The sequence below is a fragment of the Hemiscyllium ocellatum genome, chromosome 25, assembly GCF_020745735.1.
Source record: "Hemiscyllium ocellatum isolate sHemOce1 chromosome 25, sHemOce1.pat.X.cur, whole genome shotgun sequence".
In the NCBI taxonomy this organism is placed as follows: domain Eukaryota; kingdom Metazoa; phylum Chordata; class Chondrichthyes; order Orectolobiformes; family Hemiscylliidae; genus Hemiscyllium; species Hemiscyllium ocellatum.
The window spans coordinates 727609-755000 of NC_083425.1; the positions used below are offsets into that span (position 1 = coordinate 727609).

Below are 27392 nucleotides of genomic sequence, written 5' to 3' on the forward strand. Positions count from 1 at the left end.
GTCAGTGTGGGACTGTGCCAGTGTGGGACTGTGTTTGGGGGGTGTCAGTGTGGGACTGTGTCAGTGTGGGTCTGTGTTTGGGGGGGTGTTAGTGTGGGACTGTGTTTGGGAGGGTGTGTGTTTGGGGGGGTGTATCAATGTGGGTCTGTGTTTGGGGGCGTGTGTCAGTGTGGGACTGTGTTTGGGAGGGGGTGTCAGTGTGGGACTGTGTCAGTGTGGGTCTGTGTTTGGGGGGTGTCAGTGTGGGACTGTGTTTGGGAGGGTGTGTGTTTGGGGGCGTGTATCAGTGTGGGTCTGTGTTTGGGGGGCATGTGTCAGTGTGGGACTGTGTTTGGGAGGGTGTGTCAGTGTGGGACTGTGTTTGGGGGGGTGTGTTTGGGGGGGTGTTAGTGTAGGACTGTGTTTGGGAGGGGTGTCAGTGTGGGACTGTGTTTGGGAGGGGTGTCAGTGTGGGACTGTGTTTGGGGGTGTTAGTGTGGGACTGTGTTTGGGGGGTGTCAGTGTAGGACTGTGTTTGGGGGTGTCAGTGTGGGACTGTGTTTGGGGGGGTGTGTCAATGTGGGACTGTGTTTGGGGGGGTGTTTTGGGGGTGTCAGTGTGGGACTGTGTTTGGGGGTGTGTGTTTGGGGGGTGTCAGTGTGGGACTGTGTTTTGGGGGTGTCAGTGTGGGAGTATGTTTGGGAGGGGTGTCAGTGTGGGACTGTGTTTGGGGGGTGTTAGTGTGGGACTGTGTTTGGGGGGTGTCAGTGTAGGACTGTGTTTGGGGGGGTGTTTTGTGGGTGTCAGTGTGGGACTGTGTTTGGGAGGGGTGTCAGTGTGGGACTGTGTTTTGGGGGTGTCAGTGTAGGACTGTGTTTGGGGGTGTCAGTGTAGGACTGTGTTTGGGGGGTGTCAGTGTGGGACTGTGTTTGGGGGTGTGTGTCAGTGTGGGACTGTGTTTGGGGGGGTGTTTTGGGGGTGTCAGTGTGGGACTGTGTTTGGGTGTGTCAGTGTGGGACTGTGTTTTGGGGGGTGTCAGTGTGGGACTGTGTTTGGGGGTGTGTGTTTGGGGGGTGTCAGTGTGGGACTGTGTTTTGGGGGTGTCAGTGTGGGACTGTGTTTGGGGGGGTGTTAGTGTAGTACTGTGTTTGGGGGGTGTCAGTGTGGGACTGTGTTTGGGGGGGTGGGTCAGTGTGGGACTGTGTTGGGGGGGTGTTTGGGGGGTGTCAGTGTGGGACTGTGTTTGGGGGGTGTCAGTGTGGGACTGTGTTTGGGGGGGTGGGTCAGTGTGGGACTGTGTTGGGGGGGTGTTTGGGGGGTGTCAGTGTGGGACTGTGTTTGGGGGTGTGTCAGTGTGGGACTGTGTTTGGGGGGGTGTTAGTGTAGGACTGTGTTTGGGGGGGTGTAAGTGTAGGACTGTGTTTGGGGGGGTGTCAGTGTGGGACTGTGGGGGTGTGTCAGTGTGGGACTGTGTTTTGGGGGGTGTTTGGGGGGGTGTCAGTGTGGGACTGTGTTTGGGGGGGTGTGTTTGGGAGGGTGTGTCAGTGTGGGACTGTGTTTAGGGGGTGTGTCAGTGTGGGACTGTGTTTTGGGGGGGTGTTTGGGAGGGTGTGTCAGTGTGGGACTGTGTTTGGGAGGGTGTGTCAGTGTGGGACTGTGTTTGGGGGGGTGTTAGTGTAGGACTGTTTTGGGGGGGTGTTTGGGGGGTGTCAGTGTGGGACTGTGTTTGGGGGGGTGTTAGTGTGGGACTGTGTTTGGGGGGGTGTAAGTGTAGGACTGTGTTTGGGGGGGTGTCAGTGTAGGACTGTGTTTGGGGGGTGTCAGTGTGGGACTGTGTTTGGGAGGTGTTTGGGAGGGTGTGTCAGTGTGGGACTGTGTTTGGGGGGTGTTTGGGAGGGTGTGTCAGTGTGGGACTGTGTTTGGGGGGGGTGTCAGTGTGGGACTGTGTTTTGGGGGGTGTTAGTGTAGGACTGTGTTTGGGGAGTGTCAGTGTGGGACTGTGTTTGGGGGGTGTTAGTGTGGGTCTGTGTTTTGGGGGTGTGTGTTTGGGGGGTGTCAGTGTGGGACTGTGTTTGGCGGGGTGTCAGTGTGGGACTGTGTTTGGGGGGGTGTCAGTGTGGGACTGTGTTTGGCGTGGTGTGTTTGGGAGGGTGTGTCAGTGTGGGACTGTGTTTAGGGGGGTGTGTCAGTGTGGGACTGTGTTTTGGGGGGGTGTTTGGGAGGGTGTGTCAGTGTGGGACTGTGTTTGGGAGAGTGTGTCAGTGTGGGACTGTGTTTGGGGGGGTGTTAGTGTAGGACTGTGTTTTGGGGGGTGTGTTTGGGGGGTGTTAGTGTAGGACTGTGTTTGGGGGGGTGTCAGTGTGGGACTGTGTTTGGGGGGGTGTTAGTGTGGGACTGTGTTTGGGGGGGTATAAGTGTAGGACTGTGTTTGGGGGGGTGTCAGTGTAGGACTGTGTTTGGGGGGTGTCAGTGTGGGACTGTGTTTGGGAGGTGTTTGGGAGGGTGTGTCAGTGTGGGACTGTGTTTGGGGGGTGTTTGGGAGGGTGTGTCAGTGTGGGACTGTGTTTGGGGGGGTGTCAGTGTGGGACTGTGTTTGGGGGGTGTTAGTGTAGGACTGTGTTTGGGAGGGGTGTCAGTGTGGGACTGTGTTTGGGGGTGTGTGTTTGGGAGGGTGTGTCATTGTGGGACTGTGTTTAGGGGGTGTGTCAGTGTGGGACTGTGTTTTGGGGGGGTGTTTGGGAGGGTGTGTCAGTGTGGGACTGTGTTTGGGAGGGTGTGTCAGTGTGGGACTGTGTTTGGGGGGGTGTCAGTGTGGGACTGTGTTTGGGGGGTGTTAGTGTAGGACTGTGTTTGGGAGGGGTGTCAGTGTGGGACTGTGTTTGGGGGTGTGTGTTTGGGAGGGTGTGTCATTGTGGGACTGTGTTTAGGGGGTGTGTCAGTGTGGGACTGTGTTTTGGGGGGGTGTTTGGGAGGGTGTGTCAGTGTGGGACTGTGTTTGGGAGGGTGTGTCAGTGTGGGACTGTGTTTGGGGGGGTGTTAGTGTAGGACTGTGTTTTGGGGGGTGTGTTTGGGGGGTGTCAGTGTGGGACTGTGTTTGGGGGGGTGTTAGTGTGGGACTGTGTTTGGGGGGGTGTAAGTGTAGGACTGTGTTTGGGGGGGTGTCAGTGTAGGACTGTGTTTGGGGGGTGTCAGTGTGGGACTGTGTTTGGGAGGTGTTTGGGAGGGTGTGTCAGTGTGGGACTGTGTTTGGGGGGTGTTTGGGAGGGTGTGTCAGTGTGGGACTGTGTTTGGGGGGGGTGTCAGTGTGGGACTGTGTTTGGGGGGTGTTAGTGTAGGACTGTGTTTGGGAGGGGTGTCAGTGTGGGACTGTGTTTGGGGGGGTGTCAGTGTGGGACTGTGTTTGGGGGGTGTCAGTGTGGGACTGTGTTTGGGGGTGTGTGTTTGGGGGGTGTTAGTGTAGGACTGTGTTTGGAGGGGTGTCAGTGTAGGACTGTGTTTGGGAGGGGTGTCAGTGTAGGACTTTTTTTCTTTTAGATTACTTACAGTGTGGAAACAGGCCCTTCGGCCCAACAAGTCCACACCGACCCGCCGAAGCGCAACCCACCCATACCCCTACATATACCCCTTACCTAACACTACGGGCAATTTAGCATGGCCAATTCACCTGACCCACACATCTTTGGACTGTGGGAGGAAACCGGAGCACCTGGAGGAAACCCACGCAGACACGGGGAGAACGTGCAAACTCCACACAGTCAGTCACCTGAGGCGGGAATTGAACCCAGGTCCCTGGCGCTGTGAGACAGCAGTGCTAACCACTGTGCCACCGTGCCGCCCAATCTTCTACTCCACCAATCTTCGTGTCATCTGCAAACTTGCTGATCATACCAACAGTGCCCTCTTCCATTGTGTTTGGGGGGGTGTCAGTGTAGGGCTGTGTTTGGGGGGTGTCAGTGTGGGACTGTGTTTGGGGTGTGTGTTTTGGGGGTGTCAGTGTAGGACTGTGTTTGGGGGGGTGTTATTGTAGGACTGTGTTTGGGGAGGTGTCAGTGTAGGACTGTGTTTGGGGGGTGTCAGTGTGGGACTGTGTTTGGGGTGTGTGTTTTGGGGGTGTCAGTGTCGGACTGTGTTTGGGGGGGTGTTATTGTAGGACTGTGTTTGGGGGTGTGTCAGTGTGGGACTGTGTTTTGGGGGTGTCAGTGTGGGACTGTGTTTGGGGGGTGTCAGTGTAGGACTGTGTTTGGGGGGTGTCAGTGTGGGACTGTGTTTGGGGTGTGTGTTTTGGGGGTGTTAGTGTAGGACGGTGTTTGGGGGGGTGTTATTGTAGGACTGTGTTTGGAGGGATGTCAGTGTAGGACTGTGTTTGGGGGGTGTCAGTGTGGGACTGTGTTTGGGGTGTGTGTTTTGGGGGTGTCAGTGTAGGACTGTGTTTGGGGGGTGTTATTGTAGGACTGTGTTTGGGGGTGTGTCAGTGTGGGACTGTGTTTGGGGGTGTGTCAGTGTGGGACTGTGTTTTGGGGGTGTCAGTGTAGGACTGTGTTTGGGGGGTGTGTCAGTGTGGGACTGTGTTTGGGGGGGTGTTTTGTGGGTGTCAGTGTGGGACTGTGTTTGGGAGGGGTGTCAGTGTGGGACTGTGTTTGGGGGGGTGTTTGGGAGGGTGTGTCAGTGTGGGACTGTTTGGGGGTGTGTGTCAGTGCGGGTCTGTGTTTTGGGGGGTGTCAGTGTGGGACTGTGTTTTGGGGGGGTGTATCAGTGTGGGACTGTGTTTGGGGGGTGTCAGTGTGGGACTGTGTTTGGGGGGGGTGTCAGTGTGGGTCTGTGTTTTGGGGGGGTGTCAGTGTGGGACTGTGTTTGGGGGGTGTTAGTGTAGGACTGTCTTTGGTGGGGTGTCAGTGTGGGACTGTGTTTGGGGGATGTTAGTGTGGGACTGTGTTTGGGGGGTGTCAGTGTAGGACTGTGTTTGGGGGGTGTCAGTGTGGGACTGTGTTTGAGGGAGGTGTTTTGGGGGGTGTCAGTGTGGGACTGTGTTTGGGGGGGTGGGTCAGTGTGGACTGTGTTGGGGGGGTGTTTGGGGGGTGTCAGTGTGGGACTGTGTTTGGGGGGTGTCAGTGTAGGACTGTGTTTGGGGGGTGTCAGTGTGGGACTGTGTTTGGGGGGTGTGTTTTGGGGGGTGTCAGTGTGGGACTGTGTTTGGGGGATGGGTCAGTGTGGGACTGTGTTGGGGTGTGTGTTTGGGGGGTGTCAGTGTGGGACTGTGTTTGGGGGTGTGTCAGTGTGGGACTGTGTTGGGGGTGTTAGTGTAGGACTGTGTTTGGGGGGGTGTCAGTGTGGGACTGTGTTTGGGGGGTGTGTTTGGGAGGGTGTGTCAGTGTGGGACTGTTTGGGGGTGTGTGTCAGTGTGGGTCTGTGTTTTGGGGGGTGTCAGTGTGGGACTGTGTTTTGGGGGGGTGTGTATCAGTGTGGGACTGTGTTTTGGGGGGTGTCAGTGTGGGACTGTGTTTTGGGGGTGTGTGTATCAGTGTGGGACTGTGTTTGGGGTGTGTGTCAGTGTGGGTCTGTGTTTTGGGGGGTGTCAGTGTGGGACTGTGTTTGGGGGTGTGTCAGTGTGGGACTGTTTTTGGGGGGGTGTCAGTGTGAGACTGTGTTTGGGGGGGCGTGTCAGTGTGGGACTGTGTTTGGGGGTGTGTCAATGTGGGACTGTTTTTGGGGGGGTGTCAGTGTGAGACTGTGTTTGGGGGGGCGTGTCAGTGTGGGACTGTGTTTGGGGGGGTGTTAATGTGGGATTGTGTTTGGGGGAGGTGTCAGTGTGGGACTGTGTTTGGGGGGTGTAAGTGTGGGACTGTGTTTGGGGGTGTGTGTCAGTGTGGGACTGTGTTTGGTGGGGGGTGTCAGTGTGGGACTGTGTTTGGGGGGCGGTCAGTGTGGGACTGTGTTTGGGGGGGGCGTGTCAGTGTGGGACTGTGTTTGGGGGAGTGTGTCAGTGTGGGGCTGTGTTTGGGGGGGTGTCAGTGTGGGGCTGTGTTTGGGGGAGGTGTCAGTGTGGGACTGTGTTGGGGGGGTGTCTGTGGGACTGTGTTTGGGGTGTGTCAGTGTGGGACTGTGTTTGGGGGGGTGTTAGTGTAGGACTGTGTTTGGTGGGGTGTCAGTGTGGGACTGTGTTTGGGGGGTGTCAGTGTGGGGCTGTGTTTGGGGGGGCGTGTCAGTGTGGGACTGTGTTTGGGGGAGTGTGTCAGTGTGGGGCTGTGTTTGGGGGGGTGTGTCAGTGTGGGGCTGTGTTTGGGGGGGTGTCAGTGTGGGGCTGTGTTTGGGGGGGTGTCAGTGTGGGACTATGTTTGGGGTGTGTCAGTGTGGGACTGTGTTTGGGGGGGTGTTAGTGTAGGACTGTGTTTGGGGGGGTGTCAGTGTGGGACTGTGTTTGGGGGGGTGTCAGTGTGGGGCTGTGTTTGGGGGGGCGTGTCAGTGTGGGACTGTGTTTGGGGTGTGTCAGTGTGGGGCTGTGTTTGGGGGGGTGTGCCAGTGTGGGGCTGTGTTTGGGGGGGCGTGTCAGTGTGGGACTGTGTTTGGGGTGTGTCAGTGTGGGACTGTGTTTGGGGGGGTGTTAGTGTAGGACTGTGTTTGGGGGGGTGTCAGTGTGGGGCTGTGTTTGGGGGGGCGTCAGTGTGGGACTGTGTTTGGGGGGGCGTGTCAGTGTGGGACTGTGTTTGGGGGGTGTCAGTGTGGGGCTGTGTTTGGGGGGGTGTGCCAGTGTGGGGCTGTGTTTGGGGGGGTGTCAGTGTGGGACTGTGTTTGGGGGGGTGTCAGTGTAGGACTGTGTTTGGGGGGGTGTCAGTGTGGGGCTGTGTTTGGGGGGGCGTCAGTGTGGGACTGTGTTTGGGGGGGCGTGTCAGTGTGGGACTGTGTTTGGGGGGTGTCAGTGTGGGGCTGTGTTTGGGGGGGTGTGCCAGTGTGGGGCTGTGTTTGGGGGGTGTGATTGACGAGTGTTGGGATAAAGTGAAGACTGTGGATGCTGGAGATGTGAATCAAAGACTGTGTTGCTGGAAAAGCGCAGCAGGTCTGGCAGCATCTGAGGAGCAGGAGAGTCAATGCTTTTTGCATCTACCTTTCATCGGCTCCTCCTGATGAAGACCTTATGAAATGTCGATGCTCCTGCTCCTCGGCTGTTGCCTGACCTGCTGTGCTTTTCCAGCAACATAGTTTTTAACTCCCCCACGTTTTGTTTGTTTGTGTTCCGGATCCCCCTGGGAGCGGCTCTGCTGCTGGAGACACAACGGGCAAATCAGCTACACTCATCGGATGCTCAGGCTGGCCTGGGGGAGGTCACTGCCTAGGTCAGGTTGTTGATGAGCTCTGCCCGTCGCTGGTTTCCCCTTGAGGAGCTGGTGAAGAGCTGCCTTCTTTAAGCGCTGTTGTCCATGTGCCATCGGTTATGGCCTCCACTTGTTCACATTACAGACCCCAACAGATGCAGCTGCAGATGCTCGGTGTGACAGGCCCCACCATCGAGATCAGGATGCTGAGGTAAGGGCAATGGGCATTTTGGATCTGGGCTGTAGCAGGAGTTCGGGGCGTGTTGGAATCACAATGTTACAATGAGAGGAGGCCTTTCTGCCCACTCCATCCACCATGACTGATTTGTGACTACCCCTTCTTCTGCCTTTGCTCCATATTTCTCCTTATCTCTCAATTTCAGATTAAATGAACATTATGCAGAATTAATTACCGTTTGCAGAAGAGAATTTCAAACATCTCTCACCCTTTGTGTCTAAAGATATTTCCAGTATTCATTCCTCAGAGACCTGGTTCCCACTTTTAAACACTGCCCCCTCATTCTAGACTCTCCAAGTAACGGAAATAGTTTCTTTATCCCCTATTTCTGTATCACTTAAAACATTGAAAGTTTCAATGAAATCACCCCTTACTCTTCGAAATTCCAGAGATCCAATCCCAGATTGTTTCATCTCACACAGAATTAAACTCATGAAGTCCCAGCAGCTTTCTGGTGAATCTAACCTGGGATTGTTGGATAGGGGTGGGGTGGGGGGTGGTGTCAGGAGCGGGATTGGGATGATGGCATGGGGTCAGGGTTAGGGTCAGCAGCAATCAGATAGGGTCAGGGGTAATGGGATGGGGGGGTTTATTGGGTCAGGATCAGGGATGGTGTCATGGGGTCGGGGGTGGTGATGAGGTTTATTGGGTCAGGATTAGGGTCACGGGTGATGGGGTGGGGTCAGGGATGATGATTTGGGGTCGGGGTGATGGGGATGGAGTCAGGAGTGATGGGTTGAGGTCGGGGTGATGGGTTGCGGTCAGGGGTGATGGGTTACGGTCAGGGGTGATGGGGTTGGGTCAGGGTGATGGGGATGGGGTCGGGGTAATGGGGATGGGGGTTTATTGGGTCAGGAGCAGGGTTGGGGTCATGGGTTGGGGTGATGGGAATGGGGGTTTATTGGGTCGAGGGCAGGGTAGGGGCTGATGGGTTGGATTTGGGGTGATGGGTTGGGGTCGGGGGTGAAGGGTTGGGGTCGGGTTAATGGGTTGGAGTCGGGGTAATGGGTTGGGGTCGGGTTAATGGGTTGGGGTCAGGGGTGATGGGCTGCGGTCAGGGGTGATGGGCTGGGGTCAGGGTCGATGGGTTGGGGTCAGGGTCGATGGGTTGGGGTCAGGGTCGATGGGTTGGGGTCAGGGTCGATGGGTTGGGGTCAGGGGCGATGGGTTGGGGTCAGGGGTGATGGGTTGGGTCGGGGTGTAGGAATTGGGGTCAGGGTGATGGGTTGGGGTCAGGGGTGATGGTTTCGGGTCGGGGTGATGGTGGGGGGGGTTCCGGGGTGATTGCTTGGGGTCGGGATGATGGGTTAGGGTCAGGGGTGATGGGGTGGGGCCAGGGTGATGAGGATGGGGGTTTGTTGGGGCAGGGTTGGGGTGATGGTTTGGTGTTGATAGTGATGAGTTGGGGTCAGGCGATGGGTTGGGGATGGGGGTTTCTTGGGTCAGGGGCAGATTTGGGGTGATGGTTTGGTGTTGAGGGTGATGGGGTTGGGGTCAGGGTGATGGGGGTTTGGGGTCAGGGTGATGGGGGGTTGGGGTCAGGGTGATGGGGGGTTGGGGTCAGGGTGATAGGGTTGGGGTCGGGGTGATGGGTTTGGGTCAGGGGCAATGGGGTTGAGGTTGGGGTGATGGTTTGGTGTTGAGGGTGATGGGCTGGGTTCGGGGTGTTGGGGTTGGGGTCGGGGTGATGGGGATGGGGGTTTGTTGGATCAGGTGCAGGGTCGATGGTCATGGGGTTGGAGTCAGGGGTGTTGGGTTGGGGTCAGCATGATGGGTTGGGGTTAGGGTGATTGGGACGGGGTTTATTGGGTCAGGGGCAGGGTTGGGGTGATGGTTTGGTGTTGAGGGTGATGGGTTGGGTCGGACAATGGGTTGGAGTCGGGGTGATGTGGTTGGGATCCAGGTGATGGATTGAGGTCGGGATGATGGGTTGGGGTCGGGGGCAATGGGGCTGGGGTGGTGGGTTGGGGTTGGGGTGGGGGGTTGGGGTCATGGGTGATGGGTTATGGTTGGGGGTAATGGGTCGGGGTCAGGGGTGATGGATTGTGGTTGCGGTGATGGGGATGGGGTCGGGGTGAGGGGGATGGGGGATTATTAGGTCAGGAGCAGGGTCGGGGGTGATGGGTTGGTGTCAGATTGATGGGTTGGGATCAGGGATGATGGACTGAGGTCGGGGTGATGGGGATGGGGTTTTGTTGGATCAGGTGCAGGAGGATGATGGGTTGGGGTGATGGGGATGGGGATGAGGGTTTATTGGGTCAGAGCAGGGTTAGGGTGATGGCTTGGTGTTGAGGGTGATGGGTTGAGTTTGAGGGGTTGGGGTCGGGGCGATGGGGATGGGGGTTTGTTGGATCAGATGCAGGGTCGGGGGTGATGGATTGGGGTTGGGGTCGGGGGTGTTGGGTTGTGTCTGCGTGATGGGTTAGGGTCAGGGTGATGGGGATGGGGGTTTGTTGGGTCAGGGGCAGGGTTGGGGTGATGGTTTGGTGTTGAGGATGATGGGTTGGAGTCGGGGTGATGTGGTTGGGGTCCGGGTGATGTATTGAGGTCGGGATGATGGGTTGGGGTCGGGGGCGATGGATTGGGGCCGGAGTGATGGGTTGGGGTCAGGGTGATGAGTTGGGGTCAGGGGTGATGGGCTGGGGTCAGGGGTGATGGGCTGGGGTCAGGGGTGATGGGTTGGGGTCGGGGTGATGGGTTGGGGTCGGGGCGATGGGGTCGGGGTGATGGTTTGGGTGATGGGTTGGGGTCATGGGTGATGGGTTGGGGTCATGGATGTTGGGTTGGGGTCCAGGGTGATGGATTGTGGTCGGGATGATGGGGATTGGGTCGGGTCGGGGTGAGGGGGATGGGGTCGGGGTGAGGGGATGGGGGATTATTGGGTCAGGAGCAGGGTCGGGGATGATGGGTTGGGGTCGGGGTGATGGGGATGGGGGTTTGTTGGATCAGATGCAGGGTCGGGGGTGTTGGGTTGGTGTCGGCATGATGGGTTGGGGTCAGGGAGATGGGGATGGGTCAGAGGCAGGGTTGGGGGTGATGGTTTGGTGTTGAGGGTGATGGGTTGGGTCGGACAATGGGTTGGAGTCGGGGTGATGTGGTTGGGATCCAGGTGATGGATTGAGGTCGGGATGATGGGTTGGGGTCGGGGGCAATGGGGCTGGGGTGGTGGGTTGGGGTCAGGGGTGATGGATTGTGGTTGCGGTGATGGGGATGGGGTCGGGGTGAGGGGGATGGGGGATTATTAGGTCAGGAGCAGGGTCGGGGGTGATGGGTTGGTGTCAGATTGATGGGTTGGGATCAGGGTGATGGGGATGGGGGTTTGTTGGGTCAGGGGCAGGGTTGGGGTGATGGTTTGGTGTTGAGGATGATGGGTTGGAGTCGGGGTGATGTGGTTGGGGTCCGGGTGATGTATTGTGGTCGGGATGATGGATTGGGGTCGGGGGCGATGGATTGGGGCCGGGGTGATGGGTTGGGGTCAGGGTGATGAGTTGGGGTCGGGGGAATGAGTTGGAGTCAGGGGTGATGAGCTGGGGTCAGGGGTGATGAGCTGGGGTCAGGGGTGATGGGTTGGGGTCGGGGTGATGGGTTGGGGTCTGGGCGATGGGGTCGGGGTGATGGTTTGGGTGATGGGTTGGGGTCCGGGGTGATGGATTGTGGTGGGGTGATGGGGATTGGGTCGGGGTGAGGGGGATGGGGTCGGGGTGAGGGGATGGGGGTTTATTGGGTCAGGAGCAGGGTTGGGGTCATGGGTTGGGGTGATGGGAATGGGGGTTTATTGGGTCGAGGGCAGGGTAGGGGCTGATGGGTTGGATTTGGGGTGATGGGTTGGGGTCGGGGGTGAAGGGTTGGGGTCGGGTTAATGGGTTGGAGTCGGGGTAATGGGTTGGGGTCGGGGGTGATGTATTGGGGTCGGGTTAATGGGTTGGAGTCGGGGTAATGGGTTGGGGTCGGGTTAATGGGTTGGGGTCAGGGGTGATGGGCTGCGGTCAGGGGTGATGGGCTGGGGTCGGGATGATGGGTTGGGGTCAGGGTCGATGGGTTGGGGTCAGGGTCGATGGGTTGGGGTCAGGGGTGATGGGTTGGGTCGGGGTGTAGGAATTGGGGTCAGGGTGATGGGTTGGGGTCAGGGGTGATGGTTTCGGGTCGGGGTGATGGTGGGGGGGGTTCCGGGGTGATTGCTTGGGGTCGGGATGATGGGTTAGGGTCAGGGGTGATGGGGTGGGGCCAGGGTGATGAGGATGGGGGTTTGTTGGGGCAGGGTTGGGGTGATGGTTTGGTGTTGATAGTGATGAGTTGGGGTCAGGCGATGGGTTGGGGATGGGGGTTTCTTGGGTCAGGGGCAGATTTGGGGTGATGGTTTGGTGTTGAGGGTGATGGGGTTGGGGTCAGGGTGATGGGGGTTTGGGGTCAGGGTGATGGGGGGTTGGGGTCAGGGTGATGGGGGGTTGGGGTCAGGGTGATAGGGTTGGGGTCGGGGTGATGGGTTTGGGTCAGGGGCAATGGGGTTGAGGTTGGGGTGATGGTTTGGTGTTGAGGGTGATGGGCTGGGTTCGGGGTGTTGGGGTTGGGGTCGGGGTGATGGGGATGGGGGTTTGTTGGATCAGGTGCAGGGTCGATGGTCATGGGGTTGGAGTCAGGGGTGTTGGGTTGGGGTCAGCATGATGGGTTGGGGTTAGGGTGATGGGGACAGGGGTTTATTGGGTCAGGGGCAGGGTTGGGGGTGATGGTTTGGTGTTGAGGGTGATGGGTTGGGTCGGACAATGGGTTGGAGTCGGGGTGATGTGGTTGGGATCCAGGTGATGGATTGAGGTCGGGATGATGGGTTGGGGTCGGGGGCAATGGGGCTGGGGTGGTGGGTTGGGGTTGGGGTGGTGGGTTGGGGTCATGGGTGATGGGTTATGGTTGGGGGTAATGGGTCGGGGTCAGGGGTGATGGATTGTGGTTGCGGTGATGGGGATGGGGTCGGGGTGAGGGGGATGGGAGATTATTAGGTCAGGAGCAGGGTCGGGGGTGATGGGTTGGTGTCAGATTGATGGGTTGGGATCAGGGATGATGGACTGAGGTCGGGGTGATGGGGATGGGGTTTTGTTGGATCAGGTGCAGGAGGATGATGGGTTGGGGTGATGGGGATGGGGATGAGGGTTTATTGGGTCAGAGCAGGGTTAGGGTGATGGCTTGGTGTTGAGGGTGATGGGTTGAGTTTGAGGTGTTGGGGTTGGGGTCGGGGTGATGGGGATGGGGGTTTGTTGGATCAGATGCAGGGTCGGGGGTGATGGATTGGGGTTGGGGTCGGGGGTGTTGGGTTGTGTCTGCGTGATGGGTTAGGGTCAGGGTGATGGGGATGGGGGTTTGTTGGGTCAGGGGCAGGGTTGGGGTGATGGTTTGGTGTTGAGGATGATGGGTTGGAGTCGGGGTGATGTGGTTGGGGTCCGGGTGATGTATTGTGGTCGGGATGATGGGTTGGGGTCGGGGGCGATGGATTGGGGCCGGGGTGATGGGTTGGGGTCAGGGTGATGAGTTGGGGTCGGGGGAATGAGTTGGGGTCAGGGGTGATGAGCTGGGGTCAGGGGTGATGAGCTGGGGTCAGGGGTGATGGGTTGGGGTCGGGGTGATGGGTTGGGGTCTGGGCGATGGGGTCGGGGTGATGGTTTGGGTGATGGGTTGGGGTCATGGGTGATGGGTTGGGGTCATGGATGTTGGGTTGGGGTCCGGGGTGATGGATTGTGGTCGGGGTGATGGGGATTGTGTCGGGGTGAGGGGGATGGGGTCGGGGTGAGGGGATGGGGGATTATTGGGTCAGGAGCAGGGTCGGGGATGATGGGTTGGGGTCGGGGATGATGGGTTGGGGTCGGGGTGATGGGGTCGGGGTGATGGGGATGGGGGTTTGTTGGATCAGATGCAGGGTCGGGGGTGTTGGGTTGGTGTCGGCATGATGGGTTGGGGTCAGGGAGATGGGGATGGGTCAGAGGCAGGGTTGGGGTGATGGTTTCGTGTTGAGGGTGAAGGGTTGGGGTGGGGGCAATAGGTTGGAGTCGGGGTGATGGTTTGGGGTCGGGGCGATGGGGGTGGGGTGATGGTTTGGGGTCGGGGAGATGGATTGGGGTCAGGAGCAATGAGTTCGGGCCAGGGCGATGGGTTGGGGTTAGGGGTGATGGGTTGGGGTTAGGGGTGATGGGTTGAGGTCGGGGTGATAAGTTGGGGTCAGGGTGATGGGTTGTGGTTGAGGCGATGGATTAGGGTCGGGGTGATGGATTGGGGTTGGGGGTGATGTGATGGGGTCAGGGCTGATGGATTGGGGTCGGGGCGATGGGTTGGGATTGGGGCGATGGGTTGGGGTCGGCGTGATGGGGATGGGGATTGTTGAGTCAGGGGCAGGGTTGGGGTGATGGTTTGGTGTTGAGGGTGATGGGTTGGGGTTGGGGTCGGGGTCGGGGTGATGGGTTGGTGTCAGATTGATGGGTTGGGGTCAGGGATGATGGACTGGGGTCGCGGTGATGGGGATGGGGATTTGTTGGATCAGGTGCAGGAGGATGATGGGTTGGGGTGATGGGGATAGGGTCGGGGTGATGGGGATGGGGGTTATTGGGTCAGAGCAGGGTCGGGGGTGATGGATTGGGGTTGGGGTTGGGGGTGTTGGGTTGTGTCAGCGTGATGGGTTAGGGTCAGGGTGATGGGGATGGGGGTTTGTTGGGTCAGGGGCACGGTTGGGGTGATGGTTTGGTCTTGAGGATGATGGGTTGGGTCGGGGCGATGGGTTGGAGTCGGGGTGATGTGGTTGGGGTCCGGGTGATGTATTGGGGTCGGGGCGATGGATTGAGGTCAGGATGATGGGTTGGGGTCAGGGGCGATGGATTGGGGCCGGGGTGATGGGTTGGGGTCAGGGGCGATGGATTGGGGTCGGGGTGATGGATTGGTGTTGGGGTGATGGGCTGGGGTCAGGGGTGATGGGCTGGGGTCAGGGGTGATGGGTTGGGGTCAGGGGTGATGGGTTGGGGTCGGGGGTGATGGTTTGGGGTCAGGGATGATGGGTTTGGGTGGTGGGTTGGGGTCATGGGTGATGGGTTGGGGTCATAGATGATGGGTTGGGGTCGGCGGTGATGGATTGTGGTCGGGGTGATGGGGATTGGGTCGGGGTGAGGGGGATGGGGTCGGGGTGAGGGGATGGGGGATTATTGGGTCAGGAGCAGGGTCGGGGATGATGGGTTGGGGTTGGGGTCGGGGTGATGGGGATGGGGGTTTGTTGGATCAGATGCAGGGTCGGGGGTGATGGGTTGGTGTCATGGGGTTGGGGTCGGGGGTGTTGAGTTGGTGTCGGCATGATGGGTTGGGGTCAGGGAGATGGGGATGGGTCAGGGGCAGGGTTGGGGTGATGGTTTGGTGTTGAGGGTGATGGTTTGGGGTGGGGGCAATAGGTTGGAATCGGGGTGATGGTTTGGGGTCAGGGCGATGGGGTCGGGGTGATGGGTTGGGGTCGGGGTGATGGGTTGGGGTCGGGGAGATGGTTTGGGGTCGGGGAGATGGATTGGGGTCAGGAGCAATGAGTTCGGGCCAGGGGCGATGGGTTGGGGTCGGGGCAATGGGTTGGGGTCGGGGTGATGGGTTGGGGTTAGGGGTGATGGGTTGGGGTCGGAGTGATGGGTTGGGGTTAGGGGTGATGGGTTGGGGTCGGTGTGATGGGTTGGGGTCGGGGTGATAAGTTGGGGTCAGGGTGATGGGTTGGGGTTAGGAGTGATGGGTTGGGGTTAGGGGTGATGGGTTGAGGTCGGGGTGATAAGTTGGAGTCAGGGTGATGGGTTGGGGTTAGGAGTGATGGGTTGGGGTTAGGAGTGATGGGTTGGGGTTAGGGGTGATGGGTTGGGGTCGGGGTGATGGGTTGAGGTCGGGGTGATAAGTTGGGGTCAGGGTGATGGGTTGGGGTTAGGGGTGATGGGTTGGGGTTAGGGGTGATGGGTTGAGGTCGGGGTGATAAGTTGGGGTCAGGGTGATGGGTTGGGGTTAGTGATGGGTTGGGTTGGGGTTGGGGTCGGGGTGATGGGTTGGGGTTAGGGGTGATGGGTTGGGGTTCGGGGTGATGGGTTGGGGTCGGGGTGATAAGTTGGGGTCAGGGTGATGGGTTGTGGTTGAGGCGATGGATTAGGGTCGGGGTGATGGATTGGGGTTGGGGGTGATGTGATGGGGTCAGGGCTGATGGGTTGGGGTCGGGGCGATGGGTTGGGGTCGGGGTGATAGTTTGGTGTTGAGGGTGATGGGTTGGGGTCGGGGCGATGGGTTGGGGTTGGGGTGATGGGGATGGGGGTTTGGTGAGTCAGGGGCAGGGTTGGGGTGATGGTTTGGTGTTAAGGGTGATGGGTTGGGGTCGGGGTGATGGTATGGGGTCGGGGTGATAGTTTGGTGTTGAGGGTGATGGGTTGGGGTCGGGGCGATGGGTTGGGGTCAGGGTGATGGGGATGGGGGTTTGTTGAGTCAGGGGCAGGGTTGGGGTGATGGTTTGTGTTGAGGGTGATCGGTTGGGGTCGGGGTGATGGATTGAGTTTGGGGTGATGGGTTGGGGTCAGGCGTGATGGGTTGGGGGTGGGGCAATGGATTGGGGTCGGGATGATGGGTTGGGTCAGGGGTGACGGGTTGGGGTCAGAGGTGATGGCTTGAAGTCGGAGGTGTTGGGTTTGGTCCTAGAGCGATGAGTTGGGATCAGGGGAAACAGACCCTTCAGTCCAACCCGTCCATGCTGACCAGATATCCCAACCCAATCTAGTCCCACCTGCCAGCACCCGGCCCATGTCCCTCCAAACCCTTCCTATTCATATACCCATCCAAATGCCTCTTAAATGTTGCAATTGTACCAGCCTCCACCACATCCTCTGGCAGCTCATTCCATACATGTACCACCCTCTGGGGGAAAAAGTTGCCCCTTAGGTCTCTTTTACATCTTTCCTCTCTCACCCTAAACCTATGCCCTCTAGTTCTGGACTCCCCGATCCCAGGGAAAAGACTTTGTCTATTTACCCTATCCATGCCCCTCATAATTTTGTATACCTCTATCAGGTCACCCCTCAGCCTCCGACGCTCCAGGGAAAACAGCCCCAGCCTGTTCAGCCTCTCCCTGTAGCTCAGATCCTCCAACCCTGGCAACATCCTTGTAAATCTTTTCTGAACCCTTTCAAGTTTCACAACATCTTTCTGATAGGAAGGAGACCAGATTTGCACGCAATATTCCAACAGTGGCCTAACCAATGTCCTGTACAGCCGCAACATGACCTCCCAACTCCTGTGCTCAATACTCTGACCAATAAAGGAAAGCATACTAAATGCCTTCTTCACTATCCTATCCACCTGCGACTCCACTTTCAAGGAGCTATGAACCTGCACTCCAAGGTCTCTTTGTTCAGCAACACTCCCTAGGACCTTACCATTAAGTGTATAAGTCCTGCGAAGATTTGCTTTCCCAAAATGCAGCACCTCACATTTATCTGAATTAAACTCCATCTGCCACTTCCCAGCCCATTGGCCCATCTGGCCCAGATCCTGTTGTAATCTGAGGTAACCCTCTTTGCTGTCCACTACACCTCCAATTTTGGGGTCATCTGCAAACTTACTAACTGTACCTCTTATGCTCGCATCCAAATCATTTATGCAAATGACAAAAAGTAGAGGACCCAGCACCAATCCTTGTCCTGTACCTCTTATGCTCGCACCGATCCTTGTGGCACTCCACTGGTCACAGGCCTCCAGTCTGAAAAACAACCCTCCACCACAACATTGGATTGGGGTCGAGGGTGATGAGTTGGGGTCGACAGTGATGATTTGGGGTCGAGGGTGATGATTTGGGGTCAGGGGCGAGGGGGGGTAGGAGGCAATGAGTTGGGGTCAGGGGTGATGGGTTGGGGTCGTGGTGATGGGTTGGGGTCAGGGGTGATGGATTCGGGTCGGGGGTGATGGATGGGGGTCGGAGGGTGATGGATTGGGGTCGTGGTGATGGGGTGGGGTCGGGGGTGATGAGTTGGGGTCGGGGTGATGGGTTGGGGTCGGGGGTGATGAGTTGGGGTCGGGGTGATGGGTTGGGGTCGTGGTGATGATTTGGGGTCAGGGGCGAGGGGGCGGTAGGAGGCAATGGGTTGGGGTCGGGCGTGATGGGTTGGGGTCGGGGGTGATGAGTTGGGGTCGTGGTGATGGGCTGGGGTCAGGGGTGATGGATTGGGGTCGTGGTGATGGGTTGGGGTCGGGGGTGATGAGTTGGGGTCGGGATGATGGATTGGGGTCGGGGTGATGGATTGGGGTCGGGGTGATGGGTTGGGGTCGGGGTGATGGGTTGGAGTCGGGGTGATGGGTTGGGGTCGGGGTGATGGGTTGGCGTCGGGGTGATGGGTTGGGGTCGGGGTGATGGTTGGGGTCGGGGTGATGGGTTGGGGTCAGGGGTGATGGTTGGGGTCGGGGTGATGGGTTGGGGTCGGGGTGATGGATAGGGTCGGGGTGATGGATAGGGTCGGGGTGATGGTTGGGGTCGGGGTGATGGATAGGTTCGGGGTGATGGATAGGGTCGGGGTGATGGGTTGGGGTCGGGGTGATGGGCTGGGGTCGGGGTGATGGGTTGGGGTCAGGGGTGATGGGTTGGGGTCGGGGTGATGGATGGGGTCGGGATGATGGGTTGGGGTCGGGGTGATGGGTGATGGGTTGGGGTCGGGGTGATGGGTTGGGGTCGGGGTCGGGGTGATGGGTTGGGGTCGGGGTGATGGGTTGGGGTCGGGGTGATGGGTTGGGGTCGGGGTGATGGGTTGGGGTCAGGGGTGATGGGTTGGGGTCAGGGGTGATGGGTTGGGGTCGGGGTGATGGGTTGGGGTCGGGGTGATGGGTTGGGGTCAGTGGTGATGGGTTGGGGTCGGGGTGATGGGTTGGGGTCGGGGTGATGGGTTGGGGTCGGGGTGATGGGTTGGGGTCAGGGGTGATGGGTTGGGGTCGGGGTGATGGATTGGGGTCGGGGGTGATGGGTTGGGGTCGGGGGTGATGGGTTGGGGTCGGGGTGATGAGTCGGGGTCGGGGGTGATGGGTTGGGGTCAGGGGTGATGGGTTGGGGTCGGGGTGATGGGTTGGGGTCAGGGCGATGTTGGGTCAGTGCTGTCACTCTCCGTGTTTACAGGGTAACGCGGTCATTGAGGAGGTGTCTGCATCGACAAAAGGAGAGCTGGAAACTGAAGGTAAATACCCCTCACCCCTCCCCCCCAACCCCCCCCCCCCCATCAATGGAGTAAAACAATACCCCCTCTCTCACAGCCCCCTGTCCCCAACTCCTCTCTAACCCCATCCCCAGGTGTGTAAGATTGAGGGGCACGTACAGGGTGAGGAGAGCCCAGCTGTTGCCCTCAGTCGAAGGGTCAGTAACGAGGGGGTATAATTTGAAAGCGAAAGGCAAGAGTTTAGAGGGAATTTGAGGAACATACCTCCCACCTCAAGGCTGGTGGGGGTCTGGAATGCACTGCCTGGGAGCAGAGTTGAGCAGGAAAACCTCACAACCTTTAAACAGCATTGGGTGTGAACTTGAAAAATCAAACATTCAAGGTTATGGGCCCAGTGCCAGAGCATGGGACAAATGCAGACTGAGTGTGTTTTTGATGGAACAGACACGATGGGCCAAACGGCCTCTTATGTGCTGTGGGAGTGATTGTTGCTTGTAAGGAGGGTTCATGATCTTGTTGTGTCCCTGTTATAGGATGGTGGGTAGCAGCTGTAACACCTCGAGTGTGTGAGAATAACAACGAGCAGCCCAGGCCGATGCGTTTGGATAATGAGCTCTGTCCAGAGGATGCTGTTCCCGGTGAGTGAGACTCAGCTCTGTAAATTCCACTCAGAGAAATGTCAGCCCAGTCTGTTCCATGTGGGACACCCACCACTTTCAGTTTCCTTTTGAAAAGATATTTTCCTAGCTCAGGAATAAGATTAAATTATTCAAGTGGTAATGTTCCTGCACCTGGCTCAGGAGACCTGGGTGCAAGTCCCACCTGCTCCAGACGTGTATAATAATGTGTCTGAACCTGAGAGTGAGCTATTGGCCTCTGATCAGGAATTGTTCACAGCCAGTTTGAGTGGTTTGAAAAAGTGGTGATTGACTGGAAAGGGCAGTTATCTGTGAATCAGCTGCAAGTTTTTGGTTTTTAATTACATTAATTAATGTCAGAGGAAGCGAAGTTAACTTGTGAACTGATGACAGGCTGGAGTTAAGAGGGTGCTGCTGGAGAAGCACAGCAGGTCAGGCAGCTCTGATGACAGGAGGATCAATGAAACATCGATTCTCTTGCCCCTCGGATGCTACCTGACCTGCTGTGCTTTTCCAGCATCACAATTGACTCTAATCTACAGCATCTGCAGTCCTTACTTTCTCCTTCCTGACAGCAACATGGATGTGACAGACAGGTTTTTTTCCAAACGCACGATTAGAAAAGGGGCAAGCCGGCAAACGACTCCGATCCAGAGACTGGGAAAGGGTGGAGGGGCAGGGCTGAGAGAGGATGAGCAGCAGACCCATTCAGGTAATACTCGCCAGAATTATACCGAAGGATAGAGAAGGAAAATTGTGTCGGAAATATCGTTGTGGGAGAGTTGGGTCCTGAATCTTTGGCAATGCAACTAATCCTGGGGAAGAAGAGAGCTGTTCCACTGGAATACGCTAATTCAGCACGGCGCTGGGAGCGGTGCCCTGTCAGCACCGCGCTGGGAGCGGTGTTCTGTGTTCACCGCGCTGGGAGCAGTGTCCTGTCAGCACCGCGCTGGGAGCGGTGTCCTGTCAGCACCGCGCTGGGAGCAGTGTTCTGTCAGCACCGCGCTGGGAGCGGTGTCCTGTCAGCACCGCGCTGGGAGCGGTGTCCTGTCAGCACGGTGCTGGGAGCGGTGCCCTGTCAGCACGGCGCTGAGAGCGGTGCCCTGTCAGCACGGCGCTGGGAGCGGTGTTCTGTCAGCACGGCGCTGGGAGCGGTGCCCTGTCAGCACGGCGCTGGGAGCGGTGCCCTGTCAGCACGGCGCTGGGAGCGGTGCCCTGTCAGCACGGCGCTGGGAGCGGTGTCCTGTCAGCACGGCGCTGGGAGCGGTGTCCTGTCAGCACGGCGCTGGGAGCGGTGTTCTGTTGAATTGTGAAAACGTCTCCTGGCAGCGATCCCCAAAATAGGAAGATGACTGTCTCATTGTTAAAAAACACCTCATGGTCTTTCCTGCGGTGTCTTTACTGAGCTCCGTGTGTGAGGATCTGTGAGTCTGCCTTTGGAGTCAGTTTGTTGCTGGAATAATCAGGTGTGGGTCTGGGGGATGGGGGGTGGCGGCTCACCCTTACATTTCTCTCTCTCTGTCTGTCACAGGTACAACTTTGAGTGATGACCCTGTCCACCACCCCCTGGCGCTCACAGATAATACTGACCCGATGGACTGTGGGGACCCCACTCATATCTACGAATCCCTGATGGTCTGAACGTAGGATCAACAATGAACTAAACTCCAACCCTGTGTGTGACGCCTCCCAGAGTCGAGCAGTTTGGAGGCCAAAGCACTTTGTAGCTGTAGCAGAGCAATACCTCAAATGTAGCACAGTTATAGCACTGAGATATTACACCCTACCTCCCGTTCATCTCTCCAAGTTCCTGTACCTCTGGCCTGTCACTCTCTCTCCCTCCCCATCACTGCCTCATTCCCTTTCTCGCTCTCTCTCCCTCCTGTCACTACCTTACTCCCTCTCTGCCATCACTGTGTGACTCTTTCCCCCTCACTGTCTTGCTGCATGTTTGGTCAGGGCTGCCTTCGTTTCTCTGTCTGTCTGTTTGGTGAAGCTGACGTCCTACACAACATATAAGTGAGGGTTTGAAATCACGCATGACCCTCTCCTCTGAGACTGGACGATATTTTGCAGTCAGTGTGAATTGTTACAATTTCCTGTTGTCCCAGATCACTCTCATAACCAGAATAGAGAGATCACAATTAAAATTTCAGAAAACAATTCAGTGTCTACTCAGTGACTCTGTTACAGAAACAATCTACTCAGGAAATACCCCAGGCCCTGGGGTCAGACTGGGTAAACACCCCAGGCCCCGGGGTCAGACTGGGTAAATACCCCAGGCCCCGGGGTCAGACTGGGTAAATACCCCAGGCCCCGGGGTCAGACTGGGTAAATACCCCAGGCCTGGGGTCAGACTGGGTAAATACCCCAGGCCCTGGGGTCAGACTGGGTAAATACTCCAGGCCCCGGGGTCAGACTGGGTAAATACCCCAGGCCCCGGGGTCAGACTGGGTAAATACCCCAGGCCCTGGGGTCAGACTGGGTAAATACCCCAGGCCTGGGGTCAGACTGGGTAAATACCCCAGGCCCTGGGGTCAGACTGGGTAAATACCCCAGGCCTGGGGTCAGACTGGGTAAATACCCCAGGCCCTGGGGTCAGACTGGGTAAATACTCCAGGCCCCGGGGTCAGACTGGGTAAATACCCCAGGCCCCGGGGTCAGACTGGGTAAATACCCCAGGCCCTGGGGTCAGACTGGGTAAATACCCCAGGCCTGGGGTCAGACTGGGTAAATACCCCAGGCCCCGGGGTCAGACTGGGTAAATACCCCAGGCCCCGGGGTCAGACTGGGTAAATACCCAAGGCCCAGGGTCAGACTGGGTAAATACCCCAGGCCCCGGGGTCAGACTGGGTAAATACCCCAGGCCCCGGGGTCAGACTGGGTAAATACCCCAGGCCCCGGGGTCAGACTGGGTAAATACCCCAGGCCCTGGGGTCAGACTGGGTAAATACCCCAGGCCCAGGGGTCAGACTGGGTAAATACCCCAGGCCCAGGGTCAGACTGGGTAAATACCCCAGGCCCAGGGTCAGACTGGGTAAATACCCCAGGCCCGGGGTCAGACTGGGTAAATACCCCAGGCCCTGGGGTCAGACTGGGTAAATACCCCAGGCCCAGGGTCAGACTGGGTAAATACCCCAGGCCCTGGGGTCAGACTGGGTAAATACCCCAGGCCCAGGGTCAGACTGGGTAAATACCCCAGGCCCTGGGGTCAGACTGGGTAAATACCCCAGGCCCAGGGTCAGACTGGGTAAATACCCCAGGCCCTGGGGTCAGACTGGGTAAATACCCCAGGCCCAGGGTCAGACTGGGTAAATACCCCAGGCCCAAGGGTCAGACTGGGTAAATACTCCAGGGCTGGGGTCAGACTGGGTAAATACTCCAGGGCTGGGGTCAGACTGGGTATATACCCCAGGGTCAGATGGGGTACATACCCCAAGCCCCAGGGTCAGACTGGGTAAATACCCCAGGCCTGGGGTCAGACTGGGTAAATACCCCAAACCAGCAAGGGAGGCACAGTGCTGGTTTGGCGCACCGACCTTTACACCACTGAAGCTAGACGCCAGCTCGCGGACGCCTCCTCCTACTGCCCCCTTGACCATGACCCCACCTCCCACCACCAAACCATCATCTCCCAGACCATCCATAACCTCATCACCTCAGGGGATCTCCCATCCACCGCCTCCAAACTCATAGTCCCACAACCCCGCACCGCCCGTTTCTACCTCCTGCCCAAAATCCACAAACCTGACTGCCCCGGCCGACCCATTGTCTCAGCCTGCTCCTGCCCCACCGAACTCATCTCCGCATACCTCGACATGGTCCTGTCCCCCTTAGTCCAAGAACTCCCCACCTACGTTCGGGACACCGCCCACGCCCTCCACCTCCTCCATGATTTTCACTTCCCCGGTCTCCAACGCCTTATCTTCACTATGGACATCCAGTCCCTGTATACACCTCCATCCCCCATCACGAAGGACTCAAAACCCTCCGCTTCTTCCTTTCCCGCCGCACCAACCAGTATCCTTCCACTGACACCCTCCTTCGACTGACTGAACTGGTCCTCATTCTGAACAACTTCTCTTTCCAATCCTCCCACTTCCTCCAAACCAAAGGAGTTGCCATGGGCACCCGCATGGGCCCCAGCTCTGCCTGTCTCTTCGTAGGATATGTGGAACAGTCCATCTTCTGCAACTACACTGGCACCACCTCCACCTTTTCCTCCGCTACATCGATGACTGTATCGGCGCTGCCTTGTGCTCCCACGAGGAGGTTGAACAGTTCATCCACTTTACCAACACCTTCCATCCCGACCTCAAATTCACCTGGACTGTCTCAGACTCCTCCCTCCCCTTCCTAGACCTTTCCATTTCTATCTCGGGCGACCGAATCAACATGGACATTTACTATAAACTGACTGACTCCCACAGCTACCTAGACTACACCTCCTCCCACCCTGCCCCCTGTAAAAACTCCATCCCATATTCCCAATTCCTTCGTCTCCGCCGCATCTGCTCCCAGGAGGACCAGTTCCAATACCGTACAGCCCAGATGGCCTCCTCCTTCAAGGACCGCAGATTCCCCCCAGACGTGATCGACGATGCCCTCCACCGCATCTCCTCCACTTCCCGCTCCTCCGCCCTTGAGCCCCGCTCCTCCAACCGCCACCAGGACAGAACCCCACTGGTTCTCACCTACCACCCCACCAACCTCCGTATACAACGTATCATCCGCCATCATTTCCGCCACCTCCAAACGGACCCCACCACCAAGGATATATTTCCCTCCCCTCCCCTATCAGCGTTCCGAAAAGACCACTCCCTCCGTGACTCCCTCGTCAGGTCCACACCCCCCACCAACCCAACCTCCACTCCCGGCACCTTCCCCTGCAACCACAGGAAATGTAAAACTTGCGCCCACACCTCCTCCCTCACTTCCCTCCAAGGCCCCAAGGGATCCTTCCATATCCGCCACAAATTCACCTGTACCTCCACACACATCATCTATTGCATCCGCTGCACCCGATGTGGCCTCCTCTATATTGGGGAGACGGGCCGCCTACTTGTGGAACGCTTCAGAGAACACCTCTGGGACACCCGGACCAACCAACCCAATCACCCCGTGGCTCAACACTTTAACTCTCCCTCCCACTCCACCGAGGACATGCAGGTCCTTGACCTCCTCCACCGCCAGGCCATAACAACACGACGGCTGGAGGAGGAGCGCCTCATCTTCCGCCTGGGAACCCTCCAACCACAAGGGATGAACTCAGATTTCTCCAGTTTCCTCATTTCCCCTCCCCCCACCTTGTCTCAGTCCTAACCCCCGGATTCAGCACTGTCCTCTTGACCTGCAATCTTCTTCCCGACCTCTCCACCCCCACTCCGGCCTATCACCCTCACCCTTTCCTCCTTCCAGCTATCGTATTCCCAACACCCCTCCCCTAAGTTCCTCCTCCCTACCTTTTATCTCAGCCCACTTGGCACCCCAGCCTCATTCCTGAAGAAGGGCTTATGCCCGAAACGTCGATTCTCCTGCTCCTTGGATGCTGCCTGGCCTGCTGCGCTTTTCCAGCAACACATTTTTCAACACTAAATGCGCCAGGCCCCAGGGTCAGACTGGGTACATACCCCAGGCCCAGAGGTCAGACTGGGTAAATACCCCAGGCTCTGGGGGTCAGACTGGGTAAATACCCTGGGCCCTAGGGGTCAGACTGGGTAAATACCCCAGACCCAGAGTCAGACCAGGTAAATACCCCACTCCCAGGGTCTGACTGGGTAAATACCCCAGGCCAGGGGTCAGACTGTGTAAATACCCCACTCCCAGGGTCAGACAGGGTAAATACCCCAGGCCCGGGGTCACGCTGGATAAATACCCCTGGCCAGGGGTCAGACTGGATAAATACCCCACTTCCAGTGCCAGATGGTAAATACCCCAGGGTCAGATGGGGTAAATACCCCACTCCCAGGGTCAGATGGGGTAAATACCCCACTCCCAGGGTCAGATGGGGTAAATACCGCACTCCCAGGGTCAGACTGGGGTAAATACCCCACTCCCAATGTCAGACTGGGTAAATACCTCAGCCCCAGGGTCAGACTGGGGTAAATACCTTTAAACTTGTGTTAAACAGTTTAAATCACCCCGATTATGGTGAGCTTGGGATTAAACCCACCAGGTCACATCGAAGCTCTGCAATCCATCCAATCAGGAAGGTGATAGACAATTACACAACTCACTGGAGGAGGCGGCTCCACAGATATCCCAACCTCAATGATGGGGGAGCCCAGCACATCAGGGCAAAAGATAAGGCTGATGCATTTGCAACAATCTTCGGTCAGAAGTGCTGAGTGGATGATCTGACTTGGGCTCCTCCAGTGATCACAGATTCCAGTCTCCAGCCAATTCTATTCACTCCACTTGATATCAAGAAACAGTTGGAGGCACTGGATACTGCAAAGGCAATGGGCCCTGAGAACATTCCAGCAATAGGACTGAAAACGTGCGCTCCAGAACATGCTGCTCCCTGAGCCAAGCTCCTGCAGTACAGCTACAACAATGGCATCTACCCGACAATGGGGAAAATTGCCCAGGTATGCAAAAGCAGGACAAATCCAGCCTGGCCAGTTCCCACCCCATCAGTCTACTCTCCATCATCAGTAACATGATGGAAGGGGTCAGTAACAGGGCTATCAAGCAGCACTTGCTCAGCAATAACCTGCTCAGTGACACCCAGTTTGGGTTCTCCCAGGGTCACTCAGCTCCTGACCTCCTTACAGCCTTGGGTCAAACATGGATAAAGGAGCTGAATTCCAGAGGGGTGGGGAGAGGGACAGCTCTTGATATCAAGGCCGTATTTGACTGAGTGTGGCACCAAGGAGCCCTGGCAAAACTGGAATCAATGGGGTATCAGGGGCTAAACTCTCCACTGGTTCGACGCATACCTATCACACAGGAAGATGGTTGTGGTTGTGGAGGGTCAGTTACCTCAGCTCCCTCAGGGTGATACATTCACAATCCATCAGATGGTGGAGTAGTCCATGTCCATACCCAGTAAGGGTCTCCTGTCCATTTTCATATTATTTGCTTGTTTGCCCTGTTGTTAACTCTTTTTTATCAGACTTTGTTGGCTTTTCAAACATTTTTTCCATCCTGCAGTTTACTGCTAATATTTGCCATGTATGTTTCTTCCTTCAATACAATACTTTCCAAACTTCCCTGATTAACATGGTCACTTTATCCCTTCCCTGGAATCTCTCTCCCTCATTGGGGAAGATTTTTGTTGTGAGCAATGAACTATGGACACAATTTTCTCAGGGTCAGAATGGATGGGCTTTTGATCTCAGCATCAGGAACAAGTCGCTGCATCTTTTATGGATCTGAAAGGCAGATCGACGTGTTCCTCAGTGACTGACCGAATAAAGAGGATTATTGCTGTTGAATGTTATATTAACAGAACAACTCGCCTCATTAACACACATCTTCCTATCGAACCACAGACACATACACACGCACTGACAGATACACTGATACACACACACGCTGACACAGACACACTTTCTCACACACACGAGTTGTATGGAACCTTGGTCTGGATCCAGAGTGCACTCCTGACAGATTCCACTTGCTGCTTGCTCCAAATGACCTCCATATTGGACCCTGGCACCAACATTTTCAGCATTTTCACATCCATCCCATATCCATGGACATGGGCATCTGACCTGTGCCAGCCTCTAGTAACCCTCATACCTGAGCCACTAACAGGATGCTCCTAGACTTCAGTAGTTCCCCTTGGGGGGTCGGGGGGGGGCGGGTGAGGCAGTACTGCAGGGAGGACCCTTCCCCATCACGGACAGGCCTCCAGCTGATGGAGGGCACCACGCCGCACTCCCAGCTTTCTGTCATAGCACTCTCTCACTTTCTCCAGTTCGAGCCCCGGCCTTTGGCACACTGTCCCCTGAGCCAGTGCCAGGCCGTTCAGCACAAACACAGAGCCAGGATTAACCAGCAGCTTTACTCCAGCCACGATGGACAGGCTTCACACGGGGGGGGGTCCCTCCTCCAG

General features: G+C 57.3%; 1 protein-coding gene across 2 annotated transcripts in view; it reads left to right on the plus strand.

Moving 5' to 3' along the window:
* The window catches only part of rnf157 (ring finger protein 157), a 77035-nt gene extending 55542 nt beyond the window's left edge, over positions 1–21493 (plus strand). Inside the window, exons 16-19 of one of the 2 annotated variants that reach the window (XM_060844647.1) lie at positions 7432–7497; positions 18656–18713; positions 19226–19330; positions 20862–21493. In XM_060844647.1, the coding sequence (XP_060700630.1) occupies positions 7432–7497; positions 18656–18713; positions 19226–19330; positions 20862–20971 (339 nt within the window). In that variant the 3' untranslated portion in view covers positions 20972–21493. Of the gene's footprint in view, positions 1–7431; positions 7498–18655; positions 18714–19225; positions 19331–20861 lie in introns of those variants that run through there. The other variant, XM_060844648.1, reaches the window with a different exon arrangement.
* The last annotated feature ends 5899 nt before the right edge of the window (positions 21494–27392 follow it).